General features: G+C 39.7%; 1 protein-coding gene across 4 annotated transcripts in view; it reads left to right on the top strand.

Annotated features, from left to right (window-relative positions):
• LOC122558869 (cadherin EGF LAG seven-pass G-type receptor 3-like) overlaps window positions 1-26,582 on the top strand; it is a 178,976-nt gene that overhangs the window by 65,662 nt on the left and 86,732 nt on the right. For all 4 annotated transcript variants that reach the window (XM_043707749.1, XM_043707748.1, XM_043707747.1 and 1 more), the window contains exons 4-7: window positions 10,263-10,378; window positions 12,086-12,174; window positions 18,415-18,572; window positions 21,486-21,649. In XM_043707749.1, coding sequence (XP_043563684.1) covers window positions 10,263-10,378; window positions 12,086-12,174; window positions 18,415-18,572; window positions 21,486-21,649 — 527 coding nt within the window. The remainder of the gene's footprint in view (window positions 1-10,262; window positions 10,379-12,085; window positions 12,175-18,414; window positions 18,573-21,485; window positions 21,650-26,582) is intronic.

The raw sequence follows: 26,582 nt of genomic DNA, 5'->3' as shown, positions 1-26,582 counted from the left end.
TAGTCAAGTAAAGGAGTGCCAGGAACTAGAAAATAGGAGTAGGAATAGGCTATTCAGCCCTTTTGTGCCAGTTCTGCCATTCATTGTGATCGTGGTTAATCATCCAACTCAGTACCCTAGTCATGGTTTCACCCCATACTCTTTGATCACTTTAATCCTATGAACTATATTTTCTCAGGCATCAATGTTTTGGCCTAAAGCTCTTTCTGTGGCTGAGAATGGTAATGTAGATTATAGTGACAGGATTTTAGCCTACATAAGAATGCCCCAAAGGATTTTTACTACACCGCCTTAAACAGTAGGCCACAACTACAGAAACTCTCTGACATCAGTCGGTCAAGGACAGCCCTGGGATGAGGAGCTGGTTGTCACATAGCCCACTGTTCATCTTATCCACCATTTTGACATGTTATTCTGGGAATGACACATGGTAAAGTAGGGATAGAATAAGGTACAAGGGATGATATGGGCAGGCAGTTAAAGAAATGAGGCGAAAGTGAGGACTGCAGATGCTGGAGATCAGAGTCAAGATTAGAGTGGTGCTGGAAAAGCACAGCAGGTCAGGCAGCATCCAAGGAGCAGGAATATCCAAGTTTGGCTAAGGTATGGCAAGAAATCTTACTGGGCCTTGCTGTGAAAATCCTTCTTAAAAAACCTGATATAATTTGTACTTGGCCAACAAAGATGCAAATTGCAGCCCGCAAAGAAAGTATTTACTCTGGGTGGAGGAGTTCAGAACCTGTGGGCACCGATTCGGGCCAGACCATTAAACAGTGCAATGTAGTTCTATATTTCTGTCTTTTCCGAAGAGGTGTGCATGCTGGGTGGATTGAAGTTTTCAGCCTGCACTTGAATAAAATAAAGGTGAGGTACAACATGACCGAATGTCTGAAACCTCAAGAAGCTGCCCATATTCTTATCTGTGTAAATGCTATCTGATCCAAACTTTGTCTGCCACCTTATGTTGTCACTTTACCACCAGCCCTTGATGCATTGAATTCCAAATTTGCATCTTTAATTATAATGCTTCCTGTTCTTGCACCTCTCAGCCCTGGCCATTTGAAGTTGGATTTGTGTGCAAAGTCCCTTTTTTTCAGTTTCACCCTGTTTTCAGCCACTTTGCTGCCCTCTCTGGAACCCTCTAACTCCAATCACTGGTTACTCTTCTCTGTGCATTTAAAAGCCTCCCCAAAAGCTGCTTATGCGTTCTGTCACATTTACGAAGACTGTTATTGCTCAAATCCTGCCTCTTCCCTGAAGTGCCATCAAGGACACTTAATCCATGAAAGGTGTTATACTGAGTGAGTTACTATCCTTAGTCAAGTGACGTTTTCCATTTAATTATTAAATGGTAATTCTTCTCTTTTACATAGATCTCATTTCTGATCCATTATTGCCAAAATGTCCCATTGATCATTTGAGCTACTTCCAATCCTTTGGAGCTTAACTTTATTACAATGGGTGATAGCTAAATCCGTCTTTTACTGGTAATGAGAAGCTATTTTGTTTCTGAATTTCTTTTTAATAGGCAACATTTTTTTTCTACTTTTCCAGTCAACATATTCATGTTCTTCATGAATTTTCCCAATATTGTCAGAGTTGAGCCAAATTAACTGAATTAGTCAGTAGTCTGCTGGGCTTCCTCAAGCAGAGATAGTGAATAGCACTGCCAAATGCTTTCTTATTTGATGTAATAGTTTAGCTTTTCAGCATTTCTTACTGCTGTCTGGTATTTGGCAGTTGTATTGATATCATCCATGACATTCTAAAGTTGTGGTAGGTAGCATAACAGCAGCAGACCAGCTGTAGCGTGGACTGAATATTTTACAAATTTTACCTTCATGGCTGGTAACAACACAATAAGTGGTAGAAATAATAGATATAACTGGAGTATCTGACGTCAATACCAACCCATCTAGTTTCAGCAAGTGATGTTTGTTCTGAATGTATTTGGGGTACATGCTGCCCCTTTAATAGAGCAGGTCAGATGACCCGGGGTGTGTGTGTTGGTAGGGGGGGCGGTTAGGGATGGATGTTTGGGCAACAGGCCAATAATAATAAGGATGTAAAAGATTTTTGTAGCCCTATCTTGTGGTTTTTGTAATATAACATACTTAGACCCAAACAATAATAGATTGTCGTTCAACTAATGTTTAATGCCAGCGTTGAGAGACATTTACATTGAGTGGCTTCCTGAGAAACCTTATTGTTATTATTATCAACTGAACAATTCCGGATGTGCTAGGTATCCTCAAACATATTTGATTCTGCAGTAAAAGTGCCAAAGCTATTGTAAAATTGGAATGAATTGGATTTTCAAGCGCAGATGTGGTGTTGTTAGGTTGAGGCATTGTTTTGCTTGTTCAACATGTTTTACATCTTGAATGGCTGTTTATTTTGGTTGAACAAGTTTTAGTGATTTGTATAATTTACTACATGCCCATTGATATTCAGTAAATGAGGTAGGGGAAAAATTTTGATATAAATAAATAGTGTTGTTTGTTTGGCAATCAGAAGTATGTGGTACAAAACACCTTAATGTAATCCATACAATCCACAAAATTTTAGCAGATTATAAAAGCCTTCATGAAGGTGCAATCTATATATATATATATATATGCAGGAGAGTCCATTGTCCAATTTGTCACCACCTTAAAGAGATTAGTGGAACATTGAATTTGGCAGGTTCCTCTAGTATGCCTTGCGGGACTAGTTGGTTTGTGGCATCCAACATTAAGATATTCAAAGGAAGCTACTAATAGAGAGAACTGAATTCCGAGGAAGCTTTCAAAATTGCTACCTCAATGGTTTGGTAGCCAGTAAAGCAACATTTGGGTGTCACTGCTCAGGTAACACTGCATAAAGTAGCAGAAACTCAGCAGAATGTCACCGATGTGGCAAGCTTGGTCACAAGAAGTCAACGTGTTGAACTCGAGCCTAGTGCCAAAAATATGAGTGAGTGGACCACATTGCTGAAATTCCCAGTTACAACCTAAACAAGGGGAAGCCAAAAGAAACAATCCTGAGGACAAGGTATAAGATTCATACTGCCAATCAGGAACAGGAAGTAGACAGGGAGTCAGCTGGGACTGCAGAAAAAGCAGAAGGCCCAGAGTCAGCAGAGTTTCAGTTAAGTACTCTGTCAGTACTGGGTGAATTTGATTGGGGTTCCCCCCAAATTAGAGAGAAAAATCACAGTAAAGATGGAAGTCGATATGGGCACAGCAGTATCTCTGATTCCTGAATCACCTGGAGAAGTTAAGGGCACTACAATTGAAGCCTGCCAAGATTACATTATGGACCTACACAGAAGAAGTGGTGCCACTGAAGGGCTGTGCACTGGTGAAAGGACAGTTACGGGGCAAGTGTGTGGAATTGCCACTATACATAGTGAAAGGTGATTACCCTGCATTATTCTGACGCTCATGGTTACATATATTAAGGTTGAATTGGGGCGTGATTAATAGGCTGGCAGACTCAAACATGACTTTGCAAGAGATCCGGACAAGTAAAAATATGTCTTCAAGGGAACCCAGGGTGAAGTGAATGGAGTCTAAATTAAAATACAGCTGAAGCCAGAGGCTCGTCCAAGGAGTCTGAAGGCATGTCCGGTATTGTATGCCATCTGGTCTAAAGTGGAGATGGAACTGGCATGGCTGTGAATCTTGGAGCATTGGAACTAGTGACCACTAATGATTGGGTCTCTCCAGTCATTCCAATTTTAAGAGCAGATGGCGTGGTGAAGATTTGTCATCACTTTAAGGTCACAGTCCACTCAGCTCTGGGTTTGATCAATGCCCACTTCCACTTATAGAAGACTTATTCAGTGGACTGGCAGGATAAAGGAAATTCTCAAAACTAGATCTGCCGCAAGCCTACTTACTACAGATTGGGGGTCATGGAAGAGTCTCAGCCACAACTGACGATAGTTACAGGTGATGTTCCTGCAACAAGCGACTTCCTTTTGGTATCAAGTCAATGCCAGTACTATTTCAGAGGGCAATGAAGCAGATTTTAAGTGGGTTGCCAGAAGTCCAGTGTTATGTGGATGATATTTTGGTCACTGGCTCCATCAAAGAGGAGCATTTGAGGAACCTTAAGGAAACCCTAAAGAGGTTGCAGGAGAACGGCCTACAAGTGAACAGGGAAAAATGAGAGTTGTTTAGAGATTCCATTGCATACCTTGGTTACCTAATTGATGGCGAGAGATGACACAAGGCACCCAAGAAGATGCAGCTGTCACGAAGGCCTCTGGACCAGAGAATGAGTCTCAACTGAGACCGTTCTTGAGACTTGTCAGTTAGTATTGCAACTTTGTTTCTGATCTGGAAACCACACTAAAACCCTCACATTAGTTGCTAGGAAAAGGACGGATGTGGAAGTGGACCCCAGGACATAAGGAAGCTTACCAGGAGGTGAAGCAAGCCTTATACAGAGGAACCCTGATTATCCGAACGAGATGAGCGGGCACTATTCAGTTTGAATAATTGATTATTCGGTTATTCAATTCAATACCTTTCCTCTGGGGCTTGGAATTTTCAATTAAGTCTGCTCCCTGTTCAAACTAGGCAGCAGCACATTGCTTGTGAGTCTCTGCCTGCCCCCTCACAACCCCGTCCAATACCGCCCCCGCCACCCATCCCTCCAAACTGCCCGCCTGCCCTGCTGTCCGCCCCCAGCACCGCCCTCCAAAGTGACTGAAGGAGCTGCACAAAATGGCTTCTGCATTGTTAAATTGCATTGAACCAGACAGAAACAAGAAACTCTAGACTGATATAGATCCGATTTAATTGCAGAAGTACCTGTTTAACCTTAGCCACAAGGCAGGGCAAATACGATTCTAAGAACAGGTTGTTTAAAAGAAATCGTGATAGGCTAAGGCAAAAATGCATGAGGGCCTTGTGCGATTTGATTGGTTGTTACTATGCGATCAATCTCCATGTCTGACTATGAACAATGTATATAAACCCTATGCAAACTCTGTAAGCCGTCAGATTCTTTCGGTGGTCTAGGAATACTCATATTACTGGGCTGATCAGAGTCTACCGACCCAGCCTTATCGAAGAATAAACTATTGCTTGTGTGATTGACAAAGAGTCCTTTACAGGTGTGCTTATTGACCGATCGCTGAACCAAGAGACCCCCACCAGGGTTTCAAATCTTCATTGTGGTGATTGATTACATGCTTGTTATTCTGTGAGACCCAACACAGTGATTTTCAAAGAAAATTAGGGTGTGCACTTGACTGAAATTGTCCTTCATTGGGAAAAAAAAACGGGGGGGAATGACTGGCTTGCTGTCCAGACAGCCAAAATGAGTTCAATGGGATGAGTGGTCGTAATAATTTTCTTAATTTTAAAATTAATTTAACTTTAATCAATTTATGAACTGAAGAGCATTGGCATTTTGGCTAGTCTACATTGTATGTGTTTGCAAATTACAAATTTACAAAAGAAAAAGTATGAAGTTTACCGGCCTTTCCAAATGTGGAAGGAGGATGGTGCAGTTTCTTTTTCTCCTTTAGTCCTGGTGGAAAAAGAATCAATCAATGAGTTCAAGTGAAAATTGGAAAGACACTTGAGGGAAATAAACTTGTCAGGTTACGGGGTGAGGTAGAATGAGGGAATTTTCTCTTCACAGAGTTGGTATGACCTCATTGGATCAAGTGACTTTCTACTGTCAAGATCCTAAATCCATTTTTACTTGAAATGTGATTTGCTATAGATGTAGCTGCCAGCAATATATTTCAGCTTATGAAATGAATTATAAAACAAGCACTCATGCAAAAGTGAAGTACTGCAGATGGTAAAATGAAAACAGAAAATGCTGGATATACTCAGCAGAATCTCAGCAACCTGAAGTTCTCAATCTGTTTCTCTGTACAACTGCTGCTTGAACTGCTAGTATTTTTAGCATTTCTACTTTTATATTGTACAAATATTCTTCAAATCTTGTATTTACATTTATACTGATGATGAAACAAAGTCTGTCTTGGTAAAACTAAAAACTAAGTGAAAGGAGGGAAAGATACATTTAATGTAATAGCAGAATATTACCCGATAAAACAATGGATCATGTAATTAGCCTTCTAAGCTCCTAAAAACTAGTTTAAACCATTTATGTGTAAAATTAAATTGTCAGCTTTACTGTATAAAGAAAAGTAATTTTTGATGCACCTCCTGTAATTTGATAACCGTAATGAAGATAGCTTCATTAATTCCTTTGTTTTGAAGAAAATGCATGCTTATATTTTTGTGTGATTTATACATAGAGATATATGTCAACTAAAGCAACAGCTCCAATAGAGTGGAAAAAGGAAGGCATTGTGAGGATGCTCACTTTGCCATGTTTTGGTTGGAAGAGTTCTTGTTCTAATTATATGTTACAGTTGCAGTGAAGTCTTTCTTGATGCAGTCTGGCAGGTGAAAGGAAAGGACGGTTGGTAAGCAGATTTCAGTTTGCAAAGGGCATAGTCATGCATGAAGGCTGTATTCTTGAAATGTTTGCATCAGTTTTATGTTATGTTTTTGCTGCATTGAGTGTGAATGAGAAGTAGGATGAAGTTGTCCATCATATGGTTCCCACTATTTCCTCTCCGAATGAGAGCTGAGAAATAGAGTAGGCCCCAGCATGCAGTGGCTCTCCCTCACATGCTACCTATTTAGGTTGGCGTCACTGCTTGGGGACAACTCATCTCAAAAATCCTTTGATTGGAGTTGCTTGAGTGAGCCAACAAGATCAGGAGGAAGAGGGAGAATTACTGCTTTTTAAACCGGTTGAACAGAAGTCTTTAGTCTGGCTTCCTGTAAAGGTTAGATAACTTATTGTCTGGATGATGTTCGTGTTTTTATTTGCAAATTTAATTACTATATTTGGGAAATAGTCTTTTGGTAGACGTTGTTTGAATATAACATAATGTAGTGTCTTTTTATGATATGACATGGTGCATTTTTCAAAAAGCAAGTTAAAATAATCTGATAATTGGAGCAGCAATAAAAATGGATCTGCTAGTTCATGTACCAACATTGATATACATTCTAGCCACTAAGTGGGAAGATTGATTGTAACGAAGTTTAAAAAAAACAGTATTTATCAGCAAGACTTTAATAATTGTTGAACAGTTAGTTGTGCCAAACAAAAATTGACTTTTCAGCAGTAGATTCAAAGCTGTATGGCAGTCTACAAGACACTTGATGAGAATGTAATGAAATAGCTCTGACATAATCCATAATCCGAAGATATGCAGGTTAGGTGAATTGGCCATGCTAAATTGCCCATAGCGTTCAGGGATGGCTAGGCTAGGTGCATTAGTCAGAGGTAAATATAGAGTATTAGGGTAGGGGAGTGAGTTGACATGGATTTGTTGGGCCAAATGGCCTGTTTCCACACTGTAGGGATTCTATAACCGGGATACTTGTAGCTGTGTCAAACTCAACAAGTTTGACACCATTCAAATAAAGGAGTTTCCTTGATCTGCACTTTATCCAATAGCTAAAGCATCTAACACTAGTTGTGATGGTATAGGCAGGATGTGCTGCAAGAAATGTCTAAGCCTTTTTTGGCAGCACTTCTCAACATTGTCAACTCCATCAAGCAGGAAGGTAACAGGCAACATTATCACCTCTGTGGTTCTTCATCAACCATTCTGACTTGAATGTAAATTGCTAGTCCTTTATTGGTGCTGGAGTAAATCTTGAAACTTCTAATCTATCTACCATTATGTAAGCATATAGTTGTAGCAACTCAAAAAGAATGTTCACTACTTCCTTTTGAAAGACAGTTAGAAACAGATCATAATTGTCAGATTACCATAGACAGCTACGTCCCAAAAATGAATAATTTAAAACAAAATGTCTGAAATTCTAAACTCTGTGATTATACCTGCTCTGGGAGAAAGTGAGGACTGGAGATCAGAGTCGAAAAGTGGTGCTGGAAAAGCACAGCTAGTCAGGCAGCATCAAAGGAGCAGGAGATTGGATGTTTTGGGCATAAGCTCTTCATCAGGAATGTGGGGGGTGGGAAGGGGGCTGAGAGACCTTGCTGGGGGCAAGGTAGCTGGAGAGGCGTTAGGTGGTTGCAGATGTGGGTGTGATGGTGATAGGTCAGAGCAGAGGCTGGAACGGATAGGTGGGAAGGAAGATGGATGGGTGGGACAGTTCAAGAGGGTGATGCTGAGTTGGGGGGTTGGATCTGGGGTGAGGTGGGAGGAGGGGAGATCAGAAAACTGGTGAAAGCGACATTGATTCTGTGTGGTTGGAGGATCCCAAGGCAGAAGGTGTGGAATACTTCCTCTTGGCATTGGGTGGCTAGGATTTAGCAGTGGAGGATGCCCAGGACTGACTTGTCCTCGGCAGAGTGGGAGAGAGAGTTGAAGTGGTCGGCCACAGAACAGTGGGATTGTTTGGTCCATGTTTCGGAGATCTTCTCCTGAAATATTCCATGAGCTGGTGTCTTGTCTCCCAGATGTAGAGGAGATTGAGATGAAAGGGAACGTGTAAGCGCAGGTTTTATATCTCTTTGGTGGTAAGGGAAGGTTCCAGCAGTGAAAGGTGGGTTGGTGGGGTGCATGGACCTAACGACGGAGTCGCGGACAGAATGGTCTCTGCAGAATGCTGATAGCGGGGAAGGGAAATAAATCTCTGATGGTGGGATCTGACTATAGGTGGCAGAAATGTCAGAGGATGATGCGTTGTATCCAGAGTTTGGTGGGGTGGAAAGATGAGGACTGGAGGGGGTTCTATCTTTTTTGCTGTTGGAGGAGTGGGGTTCAAGGGCAGACATGTGGGAAGTGAAGGAGATGTGCCGGAGGGCATTATTGATCACATGGGAGGGGAAATTGTGGTCCTTGAAGTAGGACACGATCTGGGATGTTCTGGACTCTGAGCAGATTTGGTGGAGGCAGAGGACTTGGGAGCAAGGGATAGCATTTTTACAGGAGAGGGGTGGGAGGAGGTGTCGTCCAAGTAGCTGTGGGATCGGTTGGGTTTGAAGTAGATTAGTGTTAAGTGTGTTGCTGGAAATGGAGGTCCAGGAACGGGAGGGAGGTGTCCAAGATGGTCCAGGTGAACTTGATGTCAGGATGGAAGGTGTTTGTGAAGTTGATGAACTGTTCAACATCCATAATGGAGCATGAGGTGCTGTCAATACAGTAATCAATGTAATGGAAGAAAAGCTGGGGAATAGTGCCAGTGTAACTATGGAAGATGGACTGTTCCACGTATCCAGCGAAGAGGCAGGCATGTCTGGGGCCCATGCAACTGCCCATGGCTACCTCTTTGGTCTGAAAGAGGTGGGAGGAATTGAAACAGAAGTTGGGTGAGGACCAGTTCAGCCAATTGAGTGAGTGTGCCAGTGGAGGGGTACTGGTTGGGTCAACAGAAGAGAAAGAAACAAAAGGCTTGGAGGCCTTCCCATGGCAGATGGATGATTTTACCTGCAGCCTAGTGAGCAAACATGTAATTGCAAGTGACTATACTATTAAAACTTTAGGGAGCAAGAAGACTAAGAAAAGTTTGAGAAAAAGAGTATATTAACTAAAAATCTGATGTTACTGAAGCAAAACTTCGTGATATTTCACAAGGATGCATGAATTTTATGTCAAGTACATTGTCAAAGACCTATGATTCTTCATAAAGAACCACTACATAAATGACTCCTGTTTGGAACTCACAGATAATCCAAAGGCATCAAAAGTTGAAGCAAAAGCTTTAGCACAACAGGTAGAGTAGATCTTTTGTACCTGTGTCAAATGGAAATGGAAGTCTGTTAAATTAGTTAAATTCCATAACTAGAAAGAAAAGCATCTTTTTTGCTTTATTCTCTGAAAAGGAGACTGGTGAATCATGATTTTTGTCTGGCAGGATTACCTATGCCTGTGTGAGACGTGTACTACACTGAACTGTGTTTTGCACTGAAGTGACTCCCATGATAACAGCCCACAAACTATAGCTTTCTTCATACTTTCTTGGTGTGTCTGTTTCAGTCATTCACTATCATTTATGCTCAGCTGGGAAAATTGCGAATTCATTTTGCTTTATAGGTCAGTGATAAACTTCCTTGATGTAAAGCCTGTGGACCTGTCAGAGTTGAGACCATTAGTTCAACGTTGTAATTGTCCATCAGTAAGTAACAGTTCAGAGAGAGCTCTTGGCAAAATTTTAGTGACTGATCGGAGTCACATGCTTCTTGCCGAAGATGTTGTGAAAGAGAGTTCCAGAAATAGAAATACATTTCCTTACCAAGTTTATTGTCTGTATTTTCAGGTTCGCTACACAAGAAAATAATGGCCTCCTGTTTTACAATGGGCGATTTAATGAAAAACATGATTTTATTGCAGTGGAAATCGTTGATGGACAGGCCCAGTTGAAGTACTCAACAGGTTTGTACAAAACATATTTATGCATTGCAGTTTCAATTCAATTACATCATTACTTGATCTAGAAATAAATCCCCATTATTTATTGAATAATGTCCAGTCCATTCTATGCGATCTCGGAGAATTCCATATCCATTATGGGCAATTCAGGTTAAAAGACAACACAATTCTTAATAGCAACCTATTTGGTTTAGTCTAATGCAGCTAGTCATCCCTAGAACATACTGAATCTAGGATTGTACTTCCCGTGATGCAGTTCTTTTCACTTCACTTAAAGCTGTCAAGTAGATAAAATTAGTTTTCGTGCAGTTCAATTGCATAGTTTTCAAATAGGACAAATCAGTTCCCACCGTTTGCAATTCTAGTGAGCCAATTCACTTTCTCATCATACTAAATATTAATGGATCTACACATTTTCCATTATAGAGCTCTTGTACCAAGCATAAAATTTAAATACAAATGGAATCTTAATGTTAATATCGGTTCAATAAATATAGCCAACCGATTGTCAAATTTTATCAGGTGTATGCGATATCTGACTGGCACAATCCTATTTTCACATTCAGAAACTTATTTCTTGTGCTGTTTTAATGAGCATGTTTACAGGTTAGTTATGATAATGTGAGACACGTTTACTCAAATTTGTTTTTCTGCAGAGATGTATGAGAAGTGGGAAATGTCTGATCTTGTGTGAATAAAGTCAGAATTAACATGACGCCAAGTTATAGTCCAACAGGTTTATTTAAAATCACAAGCCTTTGGAGATTTGCTCCTTTGTCAGCACTTCACCTGATGAAAGAGCAACACTCCAAAAGCTTGTGATTTTAAATAAACCTGTTGGACAATAACCTGGTGTCTTGTTACTTTTGACTTTGTCCACCCCAGTCCAACAAACACATATCCACATCATGGATTGCGTGTATTGTCCAGATTCAGTCTGTTGCAAACCTTATGTTTAAAACTGAACAAGCTTATTTGCCCTTCTCACTTTGCAGGATTGGAAAATAGGTGTTAAAGTCTCATACACATTCTTGATAATTTTTTATGACTTTTGTCTGACAGTACAATGAATGTGGCAGCTGAGCAGTGAAAGATTGAGACTATTTAGTATAAAAGTAGGGATGTTTTGTGAAAACTATACAAGGCACTATTTAGATCACAGGTGGAATGCTTCAAACGGTTTTGGACCCTTTTCTGAAGAAAGATACTGGCATTGGAAGCAGTCCGGAAAAGGTTCACTCATTTGATCTCCAGGTATGGTGGGATTTTCTCATGAGGGGAGATTGAGTAAATTTGCCCTATACACATTGCAGTTTAGATGAATGCAAGACAAAGCTATTTTAACATAAGATTGACAGGGTAGATACTAAGAGGTTGTTTCCTCTTGTGGGAGAGTCTAGGATCAGAGCGCACAATTTCAGAGTAAGAGATCACCTTGTTAGGACAGAGATGAGGAGAGATTTATTCTGTGAGGATAGTGAATCTGTGAAGTTCTTTGCTGTAGAAGGTGGTTCATTGGCTACATTCAATGCTGAGATAGACAAATTTTATATAAGCAAGAGAATCAAAGGTTCAGAGTAACCATGATCTCATGGAATGGTAGAGGAGACTTGATGGTCCAGAGTCTACATCTGTTCCTAAATCTTAAGATTTTATTAAATTGAAGAAAACCACAAGCTTACAGTCTGTGTTGAAATATTCTTTTTGCAGGAGAGTCCATGACGGTGGTAACCCCATATCTTCCTGGAGGTGTCAGTGACGGGCAGTGGCACACTATACAAGTTCAATACTACAACAAGGTAGTAAATTAATACTAATTCTGTGTTATTATCGGTTGTTCTTGACTTTGAACCTTTTAAACATTAATCTCTAAGCAGTTAATCTGTTGGCAAGACTTGTATTGTGCAAATCCATGTAAGGAAGTTCATAAAAGGGGTGCAGGAGCAGGAAGACTGTGCACAGATCATTGAAGGTGGCAAGGCAGGCAGGGAGAGCAGTTAGTAAAGCATACGGTGGTCTTGGCTTTATTGATAGTGGGATAGAGTACATGAGCAAGGAGGCAATGTTGAATACTTGTTAGACTTCAGTGGAATGCTGCGTACAGCTGTACATGTTATAGGAAAGGTATGAAATCATTGGAGATTGTACAAGTGATTTACAAGAGTGATTCAAGGAATGAGAAACTTCAGTTTTGTAGGTAGATTGAAGAAGTCAGGACGGTTCTTGTTGGAGGGAAGGAGGCTAAGAGCAGATTTGAGATGTTTTCAAAATCATGAGTGGGCTGGATAGTGTAGATAGGGAAAAGCTTTCTCACTTATTAGATGCACAAGAATGAGATAGCATGGATTTAAAGTGATGTAGAAAAGAAGGAATAATGATGTGAGAAAAAAAACCTTTTCACTCAGCACACAGTTGGGTATGGAATACCTGGAAATGTGGGGGAAGCAAATTCTGTTAAGGCACTCAAGGGTTGATTATTTGAATAGGATTAGTGTGGAAAAAGTATGGAGAAAGGCAGGAGATTGGCACTAAGTTGTTTGAATGCTTACTTGAAAAGCTGATGCAGGCATGATGGACTGAATGGCCTCCTCTTGCACTGTAACCATTCTGTGATAAAATCAGCTTAGGCTGAATCACTGCCAAAATTTCCTTTCTTTTGAGGAGTGCTTTACTGTAGCATGTTCTAGGTAGTCTGGCTTTGATTGGATGACTTGTCAGTATTTTATTGCATGCTACTGTTGTGCATGATAATGTAAAGAAGCAAATGTAACAGACAAAATTGAAGGAATGAAGACAACATTTCAGTAGTGGCCAATAAACCAGAGAGAGCAATAATTAGAAGGAATGCTCATTATCCATGTTGTCCAACTCCTGTTTTTCAGAACTTTCTAATTTTGGATTGTCTCCAGGATATCACTACAACTGGATAAAAATAAATGGTGACAAGATTAGATTAGATTACTTACAGTGTGGAAACAGACCCTTTGGCCCAACAAGTCCACACCGCCCCGCCGAAGCGCAATCCACCCATACCCCTACATTTACCCCTTACCTAACACTACGGGCAATTTAGCATGGCCAATTCACCTGACCTGCACATCTTTGGACTGTGGGAGGAAACCGGAGCACCCGGAGGAAACCCACGCAGACACGGGGAGAATGTGCAAACTCCACACAGTCAGTCGCCTGAGGCGGGAATTGAACTCGGATCTCTGGCGCTGTGAGGCAGCAGTGCTAACCACTGTGCCACCGTGTTGCCCACAAGTTGCAGAGTTATCTGTTTCAATCAGTTTCTACCCTGTGATTTTCCCCATCCCACCCCCAATCTTTCTATATTGGCTTTGTGGCTGAATTACAAGATTGATGAGTATATTAGGTACATGGTATGTTTGTAATAAATGTCCTGCTGATTAAAGCTGGAAGTAATGTTGGAATGTATCTTGAGAAGCTATTGATGTAAAAGATCCTACAAATTGAGAGGGAAAAGATATAAAAGAGACGTAAGGGGCAGTTTTTTCAATCAGAGGGTGGTGCATTTGTGGAATGGGGTGCCAGAGGAAGTGGTGGAGGCTTGTATAAATGCAACATTTAAAAGGCATCTAGATGAGTATATTAATAGGAAGGGTTTGGAGGGATATGGGCCAGGTGCTGTCAGGTGGGACTAGATTGGGTTGGGATATCTGGTTGACATGGACGGGTTGGACCAAAGGGTCTGTTTCCGTGTGTACATCTATGACTCTAAATATTTAACTTTTATACCAATTCATCTATCAACTGTTGCAGAATTATTTTGAGCACCAGACAGTGATTAGGGAATCTGGATTAGTGGTGCTGGAAGAGCACAGCAGTTCAGGCAGCATCCAAGGAGCAGCGAAATCGACGTTTCAGGCAAAAGCCCTTCATCAGGGAGTGATAACGCTTACTGTAAACCACAAGGGATTGTGTTGTGTTCCAAATACTTGTTACTCAAGCTCTGCTACTGATTGGTTGTGTTCTTGCCGTTTCAACAATTTGCAGATGAAGCCCAGAGTGGCATAGCTACTAGTTACATCCTGGTACTTACTAATTGTTCCCTACCAGTAATTAACTTCCTGTCCAAGCCAGAAGCTTGCCTCCAATTACTTGTACACTTCTTTAAAACCAATCTTTTGTGTCAAATGTCGTCTGGAAGTTCATTGAGTGATGCAACCATTTTGAGGGGCTAAATGGTTTACTGCAATTTCTGTTTTATGCTAGAGCCCTGTTGACTTGGTGACTGCAGGTTTGAATCTCATTTCCACGAATTTTGCTGCATGCTGCTGAGATGGTGATACGTCATTAAGGAAATCATCATTAAGCTTCTGCTCTTTACCTTTTGACACTTGGCTGTGAATTGCATTATTAATGCTTGTCAGAACACTCATTAGCTAAGAATAAAAAGTGAGAGAAAGTTGAAGGAATAATTCATTATGGAAAAAAAATCGCTCACATAGCAAAATAGACCTGTATGAGAACAGTTGCTTATTATAAAATTTGTTTGTAGGCATAAAAGTTTAAGATCCCTTTACAGCCTTCAGTAAATCTTAAAACTGTGTTTGAATTTGAAACAGAAATTTAGAGATGCGTAGAAAAAAGAAAAGACCTACATTTATATAACACATCTCATTACATAGCATGTTGTAGCTATCAAGTACATTTTGATGTGTCACTACTGTTGGAGCATTGGATTTGTGACAGGTGTTACGCGCTCTGCAAGCCTTCATAAACAACAAAGCGCTAATGACCAGATAGTCTGTTTATTTGTGATATTGATTGACGTATAGATCTTAGCCAGTGTATTGGGGATAACTCTCTTGCTGTTCTTTGGAATAATGCTATGGGGTCTTTAAGTCTTAAGAGAACCTTGGTTTAACATCACTTCTGAAAGACAGCATGGAAATGCTCCCTTTGTCCTGCACTGCAATATCAGCCTTGACTTTTGTGCTCACGTTTGGGGTTGGGTCTTGAACCAGACCATTGTGATTCAAAGGCAAGTGTGTTACCAATTGACTTTCAAGTGACAGGAAAAATATGCTCATAGTTCTCCAAACTTTCTCCAGTTGGTTGGTCTGGCAGTTTTTGCCGTTGTTTGGAATGGATTGTGCAATGAGGTATTCCTTCATGGGGAGGGAATGGGCAAAACTGTGGTAGATGGAGTTCAGTGTAAGAAAGTGTAAGAATATCCATTTAGGATTGAGAAAGGATAGCTATTATCAGGAAAAGACAAGGTAGTTAAAGATAGGGGATTCTAGAACTAGGAGGCATTATCTGAGAATTAGGGCCAGACTGTTCAGGAGAGATGTTAGGAAGCATTTCTACACACAAAGGATGATAGATGTTTGGAATACTAATCCACAATTGGCAGTGGATGTGGGATCAGTTGTTAAATTTAAATCTAAGATAGATATGGCCAAAGGCAATATGGTGTTAGGCCACAGATCTCAATGAAAGGTGGAATAAGCTCGATGGGCTGAATGATCTACTCCTGTTCCTATGAATATTCAAGAATTGTCAAATTTATTTTGCTTAATTTGCATTCTCTGTCATCTCCCTAATGTGGATTATACTGTTGTCGGGATACCAACACATTTCCTCCTGTTTGCAAATTGGATCTTATGCACCCTCTGCAATCTGTCAGTGGGCTTTTTAAACCCACAGTCTTCATTTCAAAATATTGGAAATGAAGTGCTTTGTAGGAGTAGTGTTGATGACAGGGTACACAGCATGATATGCATCTGCTTTTATTCTTGCAAATGATTACAACACAGAAAAACTATTTAGTAAGTTGAATCTGGTTTGGGTATCTGCAAGAGCAGGTCAGTTAGTCTGTGAATCAAATCACAGCCAATTCAAATTAGATTGGTATCTGGCTTTGTACAGCACAGTTATGAATTGATTTTTATTTTCAGATTGAACCAGAGGTGTTCACAAATATTATTGCAAAAGAGTACAGTCACCAATATAATCACGTGGTAGGATCATTGCCGAACAGAATGATTGAGCACCTACATTATGGACCTGGGTGACTATATTAAAATAAGAAATAGTTCTCTTGAGTACTGACCTATTATTATACAATATTAAATCAAAAAAACCAAACTAGCAAAATAAACAATGTTGAGTCATTGGATTGAAATAAAAGCATGAAGCATCAGAAATACATGATAGTTAGGGCAGCATGAATGAGAAAGATATCATAACATTTTAGCTATAAACTTATGTTTCAAAAGCTGAAATTTTAATCTGCCTTTTCCCTAAGATGCTAACCAACATGTTATTAAATTCTTGTGATTTATTGGAAATTACAGCACAGGTAAATTGGCCCATTGTGTCTATGCCAGTCCTTCATCTGCATATCCAATTGGTTCCACTCCCATGTTGTTTCCTGATAGTAATGCAATGTTCTCTGGTTCAAATATTCACCCAATATCCCATTGAAAGTTACTTTTGAATCTGAATCCACTACTCTATGCATCGTTAGACCTTGCTGTGTTAACTTAAAAGCATCCTTCAGTAACTGAACATTCATCCAGCCAAAAGTTTCTTCTTAGATATTCTTCATCAAAATCCTCTGTGCAACCTCCTTACACATTTTGTTCTAAGTAGATCTTCTCTAGCCTCTTGCAGTTATTGAAACTTCTCAACACTGGTACGGTTTTAGCAAATTCTATGAGCATTCTCTTACTAACACTTTGACATATTTCCTGATATATGATATCAAGAACTAGGTATAGTACTTCTGTTGAGACCTGACCAGTGATTTATAAAGTTTAATTTTGTTTCAAACTCTATTATTTTTCTTTTTTTTTGGGTTGATGGTTTGAGAATTGTCGCTGTGCAATCCACTATGAAGCCCCTTTCTCTGTACAGTTAGGGGATAATTTGATACATTAATTGATGGAAGAAAATTATTGTAATCAGTTCTCCACATTGTTTAGTTGTACAGTATTGTCAATGTCACAGATGAAGCCACTCAAACTTTCTGCACAGTCTTTGTTAGGAGATTTGTCAAGGGATATGTCGAGATGGTCTGAAAGCTGTGCCAATGTAGCATTATGCCAACACAGATCCCTCACCAACTCAAATCATGAGTTAGGCTAATGATTGCACCCTAGGGCAATGTTTCCATTTCCTGATGTAGGAGCTTTATTAACAAGTAGGCTGCACCAGTTCGAGCAAGCTAATGTTTTCAGGCAACGGCAGTCCCATCTGGATGCAATTAGCTCATCTTTCTCGAGTTCTGAAATCAACTTATAGCTTTGTACGAGAATTTGCAGTGATTAGAAAATCCAATTGTTAATTCAATTTTCACACATTTGAAACATGTTTGTGCTGCAGAAGGAGTTTTCTTTTGCATTGCCTTCTATATAGAAGGTAGACAAAGAGCAGAGCAAGGGAAAGAAAAATCAGAGATAAAAGATGACTATATTAAAAACTAGATGCAAATAGGAACAGAGTAGAGAATAAAGAGATGCATCTCCATGTGGAATGCCTTGTTCCCACAACTAAAACTGTTTTCTTGAAATTTTATACTCAGCTATTTGTATAGTTTGAGAAAAATTGGAATAAGTGACTGCCTTTAGAAAAGAAGGAAAACAATGAGAATGGAAGAAGCAAAATCTGATTGCCAGTTTGAGGGAAATCATTCAAAACAAGCAACTATTCAGAAATACCAATAATTAACATTTAATATAGAGTACTGTATATATCATTGTGGGAGGTGAGGTAATGTACCTGTTAATGTTTTATGAGTTATCCAAAGTGTTTTATGTATGGGTGTTTCTTTACAACTCCACCTCTTGCCATGAGAAATTGCTCTTGCTTAATTGTAATTGATTTGCCGCTTTCATAAAGAGAAAGGAACAATCCCCTAATGTACTGTATTCATTTCCATGTGTGAAGTAATCTAGTAATATTTTCTGAATGATTATCATTTGGGAATCAATAGCACAGCTACTCTTTTGAAACCCAGTGTCTAGCTTTCATATGATCATCTTGTCTGTGTGCAATTCTTCTTTCAGCCAAAAATTGGGTCAGTAGGAATTGCACAAGGTCCCTCAGAGCAGAAGGTAGCGATCCTAACAGTTGATGACTGTGACACCTCCATTGCTGTCCGTTTTGGTGATGATATTGGAAATTATTCATGTGCTGCAGAAGGTGTACAGTCCAGTTCCAAAAAGTAAGTGTGTAAAATATGCCACTGCATGTAACAAAACATACAAGATATGATATTACATGATACAGAAACAGAAGTTGCTGGAAAAGCTCAGGAGGTCTGGCAGCACCTGTGAAGAAAAACCAGGGTCCAGTGACCTTTCTTCAGAAGTGATGGCAACTAGGAAAATGTCAATTGGATGCAGCAGATAGGATGGGGGGGACGGGATAAGAGGTAAATGATAGGTAGGGATAGAGCCCAAAGACTATTGGAAAGACAAAGGAGTGGATGACGATTTGGCTAGGAGAGTTGATAGCTGTTAATGGAGACTGTTAGCCCTATTGTTAGTCACTAACAGTCTCCATTAACAGCTATTCACTATCAGTTCTGAGGAAGGGTCACTGGACCCGAAACGTTCTCTTCACAGATGCTGCCAGACCTGCTGAGCTTTTCCAGCAACTTCTATTTTTGTTTCTGAATTACAGCACCCGCAGTTCTTTTGGGTTTTTATTCAAATGTTATATGATGTCTGTTTAGAGTAAAAAAATGATTAATACTGGCAGTTTGTCACTATTGAAACTTTCTCATGAAATATTCTTTGTCAAATGCTTTCTAATCACCTGCTCCTACACTGTGCCTTCTTTGAATTTGATCATTTAGCTTCATCTTTGCTTTCTGGTATAGCTACCTGTGTTACTCCATGTTCCTCAATAAATCTGTATGGAGAAATAAAGCAAAAATTTACATATGGTTCTTATTATGCTCGTGATAAGTGTTCCTCTTCAAAATGATCCAGGTGATTAATATAATGCTGAACTTGGGTCTCTCAGTTTTGTTTATGGTGAGTTTGAGTATATACTCTTCTGAACTGAAGTCTTCTGTAATACTAGTGACAACCTTGACTCCAGTTTGCAGTGGGACTGTGCAAAGCTGAATGTTATTTCTGAAAGCTAGGCTGATGTTCCAGGGTGAATAAGAAAAAATGATGTGTCTCAGAAATCCATGATGTTGCAAGTCCATTCAAATCTCGCATATTTAAGTATATTCGACCATCTAATGCCTGTTTCAGGTTGCATAGAATCTGTTTAGGGCCCATCTCTACTTCTCAGAACCAAGGCACAATCTAATTCCAAATAATAAACTTTATTATCTATTCTTTCCAAAAACCCCTTGAAAGTGGGTTTTCAAATCTTACTCTAAACTACTCCAAAACATTTAAAAATTTTGTGTAGTCTGCAACATCATTCCAGATCCTTTCATGAACCATTGGCGAGATTAGAGCATGTGATTGTCTGCCGTCCAATTCCAGCAGCGTACTAAATAGAAGACATGAGATTTTACCTGTATGCCAGAAAGTTAAGTTTCTCATGCACTAGAATGCTAAGGGATTTCATCTGACTCAGCTTTTGGTTGATTTTTAAATCAACAGGTGAAGTTTCCAAGGTGAATTAAGCTGTTTAACCATATATCTAAGAATTTCCACTGCAAAATAAAATGGGTGCATTGTCTTGCAAGCAGATAATTCTAGACAACACAGTTTTCATTTGACATTGACTGAAATGGCAATAAGTAAAAAATAAGAAGTAACAGCGTTGGTTGTATAATAACATTTCTAGAAGAGGGTCAGTTTGTGAACTTTTGTCCTTTTCCCATTATATTTAATTTCTGTCTAACTTTCTGAAGCAGAATCAGCAATGGGCATACACATTTGCAGCTTCTCTTGGTAACGACTCCTGGAGACTAGAAACAGCAAACCACTCTCATGAATAATGTTTAAAAGGAGTAATGAATGCAATGAATCAATTATGAGGTCTCACAGGGAGTAATATATTTGCGCTTTGTTACATCCTTTAACAGAGATCTGCAAAAGAGTGAGGGGGAGGGAAGATTCTGGTTTCTTTTGCGGTAGCACCATTTAGACAGAATGAAGTTTAATGACTTTTTTAATAACTGAGCTTCCAGTTGAAATTCATTGTGAGTGAGCACTATTAAAAAAAAATACCCATAGTAAGTCAGTGGGCTATTTCACACTTGGATAGGCTTTCAAACAAGGGCTGTGTTATATAAGTGCTTGTGGATATTGATAAAGGTGTTATTGATATTTGTCAGCCAAATTAATGGAATTGCACTTGCTCATTTTCTGGAGGACATTATACTCTGTAGGTGGAGACAACTTTCATTTCTTCAGTCTGAGGTGAGACTTGAACCCATGGACCAGCCAGTTTCAAATTGCTGTTTGCTTTGAATTCATTTTGTTTGATTTAGTACTGATGACAGTTTTAACAATTGCTATCTTTTGATCATTCTGAAAACTTCATGAAAAATCTAACCCAATGAGCCATTGGAATAGGAGTGCACAGAAGATGAATTCATGAAAACTCATTTGAAATAACATCTGAACCACCTTCAGTTAATGACAGACAGTTTTGATTTCTTTTTCTTATAATGTTAGATGAATTTACTGTAATGCTAACAGTCCTGACTGCTGAAGCAAGATTATCTCCAGCTCCTGGAGAAACAGACTAAGTGGTGTTGGATAATAGCTCTTAAATAACGTTTAGAAAAAGTGCGAGCAACAACATTGACCAATTTTTAAAAAATAGCAAGTTCTCATTCTTTGAATAAATGTATTTTCCATAGCAACTTTTCTGCTAATAATAGACTGACATGTTTCATTTATACAGCACTATGCTTCTTGCTTTTTTCTTTGATGTGGCATTCTACTAATTTTATAGGTAGCTTTCATTCCACTAAGCAATGCTTTCTTATAAGTAAAATTGGCACAGTTTAACAAATTTTGGATTTCATTGGGGCAACTTAATTGAAGTTTCCTAAATCCAACTTCATAATTGTTTTCAAACTCACTGACGGTTGGCTGTGAGACCATGTGTATATATCTCCTTAAGTAATCCGGTAACATTATACTTTTATCAATAGGTCTCTGGATCTCACTGGTCCTTTACTGCTTGGGGGTGTTCCAAACCTACCTGAGAATTTCCCAGTGATTAACAGGGAGTTCGTGGGATGTATGAAAGAACTTCACATTGATAGCAAGCATGTTGACATGGCAGCTTACATTGCCAATAATGGTACCTTTCCAGGTAATGGAATCTTGTACTTCTGATCTGGTTGACAGTACATTGTATGTGTATATTTTGTACTTCTCTCTCTTTGTGTTTCTGCAGTCTGTGTTATTTTTTCCTAATAATGTGGCAACATTATAAACTTTTCACTGTACTCCTGTAACTCAGTACTTGAGTACATGTGACAATAAAATCTAAAAAGTTCAGTTTTGCATTTAAGTATTTGATGGTCATGTTCTTGGATTACTCCTATCTATTTTTGCTGATGATAAAACGGTGACATAGTAGGGTTGACAGGATGGTTCTGTACTCCTTGAAGAACAGAAAGTTGTGAGGAGATTTGTAGAGATTTACAAAAAACAGTGGGTGTTGTGAACAGAGTAGATTGGACAAATGTTCCTGTTGTGGAGGGATTTTGAACAAGAGAGCACAGATTTAAAGTAATTGGCAAAAGAAGCAATGGAGATATGAGAAGAAATATCATCATGCAGTAAGAGATTGGAATCTGGAATGCACTGCCTGAGATTGTGGGAGAGGCAGGTTTTTCAAGGCGTTTAAGACGGAATTGGATTACAAGACATTGAAGCTGAAGTTGGCGATTTACTCCATCGAGTCTGCTCTGTTGTTAATGAGGGTGGCATCTTGTAAAAATATGCTAATTATCTAAATCAGTTAACGTTGATCCTTAACTCAACGTTCCTGCCTTCTTCCCATAACCCTTGATTCCCTTACTGATGAAAAACCTATCTCTACCCTGAACATACTTAGTAACACAGCCTTTACAGTCAACTGTGGGAAATAATTACACCGATCCACTACCATTAAAAGAAATTCACAAGAACTAGGAATAAGAGTAGAAAATTCACCCCCTCAAGTCTGCTCTGCAAATTTTTCATTTCTGTCCTAACTGAGCAATCACTTACTTTGAGGTTATGCCTTCTAGTGCTAGACTCTCCCAGGAGACTCTCCCTGCCATTCCCCCTAAGAGTCTTAAAAGCAAGTCAGTCCACACTGGGTAGACAATTGCAAGTGATAAAATCCCTAATCTACAGTAGGGCTCACTGAAAAGGAAATATATGTTGGGCTGTGGGAAGATGTCCGATTGTAGCATGAGATAAATTGCTCCTATAGGGAGCCAGAGTAGACATAATGGGCTGAATGACCTCTTTTGGTGCTGTAACCATTTCGTGATATAAGGTTGGGGATAATGGATCTGATGCTGGGGCATATTTCTGAAAAGTTTTGTAACTGCTAAACCTTAACAATTTTTATGGCTCAGAATGTAATCTTCCTCCTCTTACCATATTTATTTCTTTAACGTATTCAATATTGTAACTGGTGACCATCTGTTCTAGGGTTTTCTTTCTTGCCCAATCATCATTCTCTTTGACCATTAAAGGATGGAATATGATTTGAGGGGAATTTGCAGGTGATAATTCCAAATGTCCTGGCTCTTCTGGGTATTAGCTGTCACAAGTTTGGAAGTTACTGTTGAATGAAGCTTGGAAACTTGTCTCATTGAGTCTTGTATGATCCACCCTGCTGCAACTGGTGAGAGAGGATGTTTGGAGGACGTGGTGACAGTCAGGTGGATTGGAACATCTCTAGTGTGGAGTTGCACTTGTTCAGATAAGTGGAGACCGTCTCACTCTTCAGTTCTGTCTTACAAATGGTGGACAGACTTTGAAGAATCAGGAAGTGGGTTATTCTCTGCAGAACCCCCAGCTTCTGACCTGCTTTTCAATGATATGCCTCTGTTAGTACAGGTGAGGATCCCATAAATTCAGAAATCTTATGGAGAAATAAATAAGACCGACTTCCAAAAAATGAAACCAGATGATCCAACACACCACACTTCTACGGATTACCAAAGGTTCACAAACCAGGAGACCCCCCCCCACAGACCCATACTCTCGCTACCTGGATCACCAACTTACAGATTGGCCAAGGAGCTACACCAAAGACTGAAGCACTTAGTAGAAGATTCACGCCACTCCATCCACTCCACCAAGAATTCCTGAAGACCATGAAAGACACTAAGATAGAAGAGGATGAAATAATGGTCTCCTTTGATGTAACAGCCCTGTTCACATCCATCAACATCAACCTGGCCAAGGAAACACTGACTACACTATTAGAAGGACCAAAGACACACAACACCAAACACCACTAACTTCATCAGCAAGGACAATTTAGTCAAGCCAGTGGACGTATGCCTTATCACCAACTTCACCTTCAACAGTAAAACCTATAGACAAACCAATGGAACACCAATGGGATCTCCGATATCGTGGTTCTTAGCAGAGGCAGTAATGCAGAGATTCGAACAAACAGCTCTGCCAACCATCCAACCCAAACTTTGGGTCCGCTACGTGGATGACACCTTTGTCATCACTAGACGAAACAAATTAGAGGAAACCTTCAAGACATCAATAATACCCTTACTGGCATAAAATTCATTAAAGAGGAGGAAAACAACAACCAACTGCCATTCCTAGATGTCGCAGTAAAGCAAACAGCCAATAGGGAACTTCAAATCAGCGTCTACAGGAAAACAACACATACGACAAAATACTGAATTACAGAAGCAATCATCCCAACATCCACAATTTGTGGGTGGCACGGTGGCACAGTGGTTAGCACTGCTGCCTCACAGCGCCGGAGACCCGGGTTCAATTCCTGCCTCAGGCGACTGACTGTGTGGAGTTTGCACGTTCTCCCCGTGTCTGCGTGGGTTTCCTCCGGGTGCTCCGGTTTCCTCCCACAGTCCAAAGATGTGCAGGTAAGGTGAATTGGCCATACCAAATTGCCCATAGTGTTAGGTAAGGGGTAAATGTAGGGGTATGGTTGGATTGCACTTTGGCGGGTCGGTGTGGACTTGTTGAGCCGGAGGGCCTGTTTCCACACTGTAATGTAATCTAATCTAAATGAAGCTGCATTAGAACATTAGTTCAACGAGCCACCACACACTGCAGCACAGAGAAAGAGGAAAATCAGAGGTGGGGAAAAACACCTATACAGTGTATTCAAAAAGAATGGGTACCCAATGAACAGAGTCCACTGATTTCTCAGCAACAAACACAAACAAGCAAACAAAACACGTCCAGAAACCCCATTCTCTCCTACATCAAAGACATCTCGGAAAGGACTGCCAGACTATGCAGACCTCTTGGCATCATGGTAGCCCACATACCCACCCACACACTAAAACAGCAGCTAATGAACTTGAAAGACCCTATACAGACAACAAGCAAAACTAATGTCATTTACAAAATACCTTGCAAGGACTGTAGCAAAAACTACATTGGATAAACAGGCAGAAAACTAGCCACCAGGATACATGAACATCAACTAGCTACAGAAAGACATGACCCACTCTCCCTAATATCCTTACATACTGATGAGGAAGTTCACCACTTCAACTGGGACAACACATCCATCCTAGGAGAAATCAAACAGAGACACATGTGAGATTTCCTAGAAGTATGGCATTCCAACTGGAACTCTATCAACAAACACATTGACTTGGATCCCATTTACCACCCCCTGAGAAAAAAAAAACAGGAAATTACATCACCATAGGAAATGGTGTCACCACAGGAAATGATATCTCCAACCCAAGAAAACCTAAACAAAGCAGGACATACCACCACTGCTTCATCTGGAGGCTCACTGATGATGTTACCTAGTAAGGTGATGAAACATCTGAAAACGAATATTCCAGCTCAGTGAGCAAACTACATCCAGAACCTCAACCTGAGCTCCAAATCTTCTCAAAATACGCTCATCCCATACGTCGTTTTAACAGTCTCTCAGGTCGTTTAAGTATATTTAAGTAAGATGCATTTAAAGGTTGGCAGGATCCAAAGTTACCTTCAAAGATTTGTGTTTGTAGTTTTTAAAATCTCTGTTTTTGCATCCCTTTTAAAATCAAACCATTGCTTTAAGGAGAAGACAGTCAACAAGCAGTCTGTATATATTTAAAACATTCTGGTTTAGGCAAGGGAATCAAGTGTTATCCGTGTTGATGTTAATGTGAAATTCAAAACACAAACAGATCAGCCATTCTTCCAATGAATGGTGGAGCAGGCTCAAGGGGCCAAATGGTCTATTGCTCCTATTTCATATGTTTATCCTTTCTCCTATTATTGTTCGGAATAAAATTAACCACTCCACTCTTTTCAATGTTGAATTTCATCTACCACTTGTCTGCTTGTTTCACTATTTATTACCTTTTGGATTTCTGTTAGTATCTTCCTGATAGTTGATTACATTTCTGAGTTTCATCATCTGCAAAATTATGCACTTTGTAATAATTTATGTTGAATAGGACAGTGATTGAAACATTGACCTTTGGGACACCACTACCCAGTTTCCTCCAGTCGGAAAAACAACTACTCTGCCTCCTATCTGTTATTCAACTTCATACTCACACAATTACTGTTGCTTTTATTCCATTTATGAATCTATGTGAGGGTACTATATCTAACTGGTTAGATGGTTACTAAATTTGCAGACGATATCAAAATTAATGGTATAGTGGACAGTGAAGAATGTTAACTAAGAGTACAATGGGACCTTGGTCAGATGGACCAATGGGCTGAGGATTGGCAGTTGAATTTAGGAAAATGTGACGTACTGCATTTTGGAAAGACAAATCAGGGCTGTACATCTCTGTGACCCGATAACTGCCATCATGCACCCACTGTGTTATTTCTTCAAAGAACTCAAATCAGATTGGTCAAAAAGGATTTGTCTTTAACAAATCTGAGCTGTCTTCCATTTATGACTGTATGTTTTTCCAAGTAAGAATTACTATTGCCTCAGGTCAATGCCTTAAAAACTTTCTCACTAATAATGTTAGGTCAGCTGGTCAGCTATAATTGTCAGATTTATCCCTCGTCTTTTTTGAACATGGCTGGATAACTTGTAGTACTCCGACACATCTCCC

Source organism: Chiloscyllium plagiosum, chromosome 18 (genome assembly GCF_004010195.1).
Source record: "Chiloscyllium plagiosum isolate BGI_BamShark_2017 chromosome 18, ASM401019v2, whole genome shotgun sequence".
Lineage (NCBI taxonomy): Eukaryota > Metazoa > Chordata > Chondrichthyes > Orectolobiformes > Hemiscylliidae > Chiloscyllium > Chiloscyllium plagiosum.
Note: the sequence above shows the minus strand (reverse complement) of the source record. Positions and strands in the feature narration are given on the sequence as shown.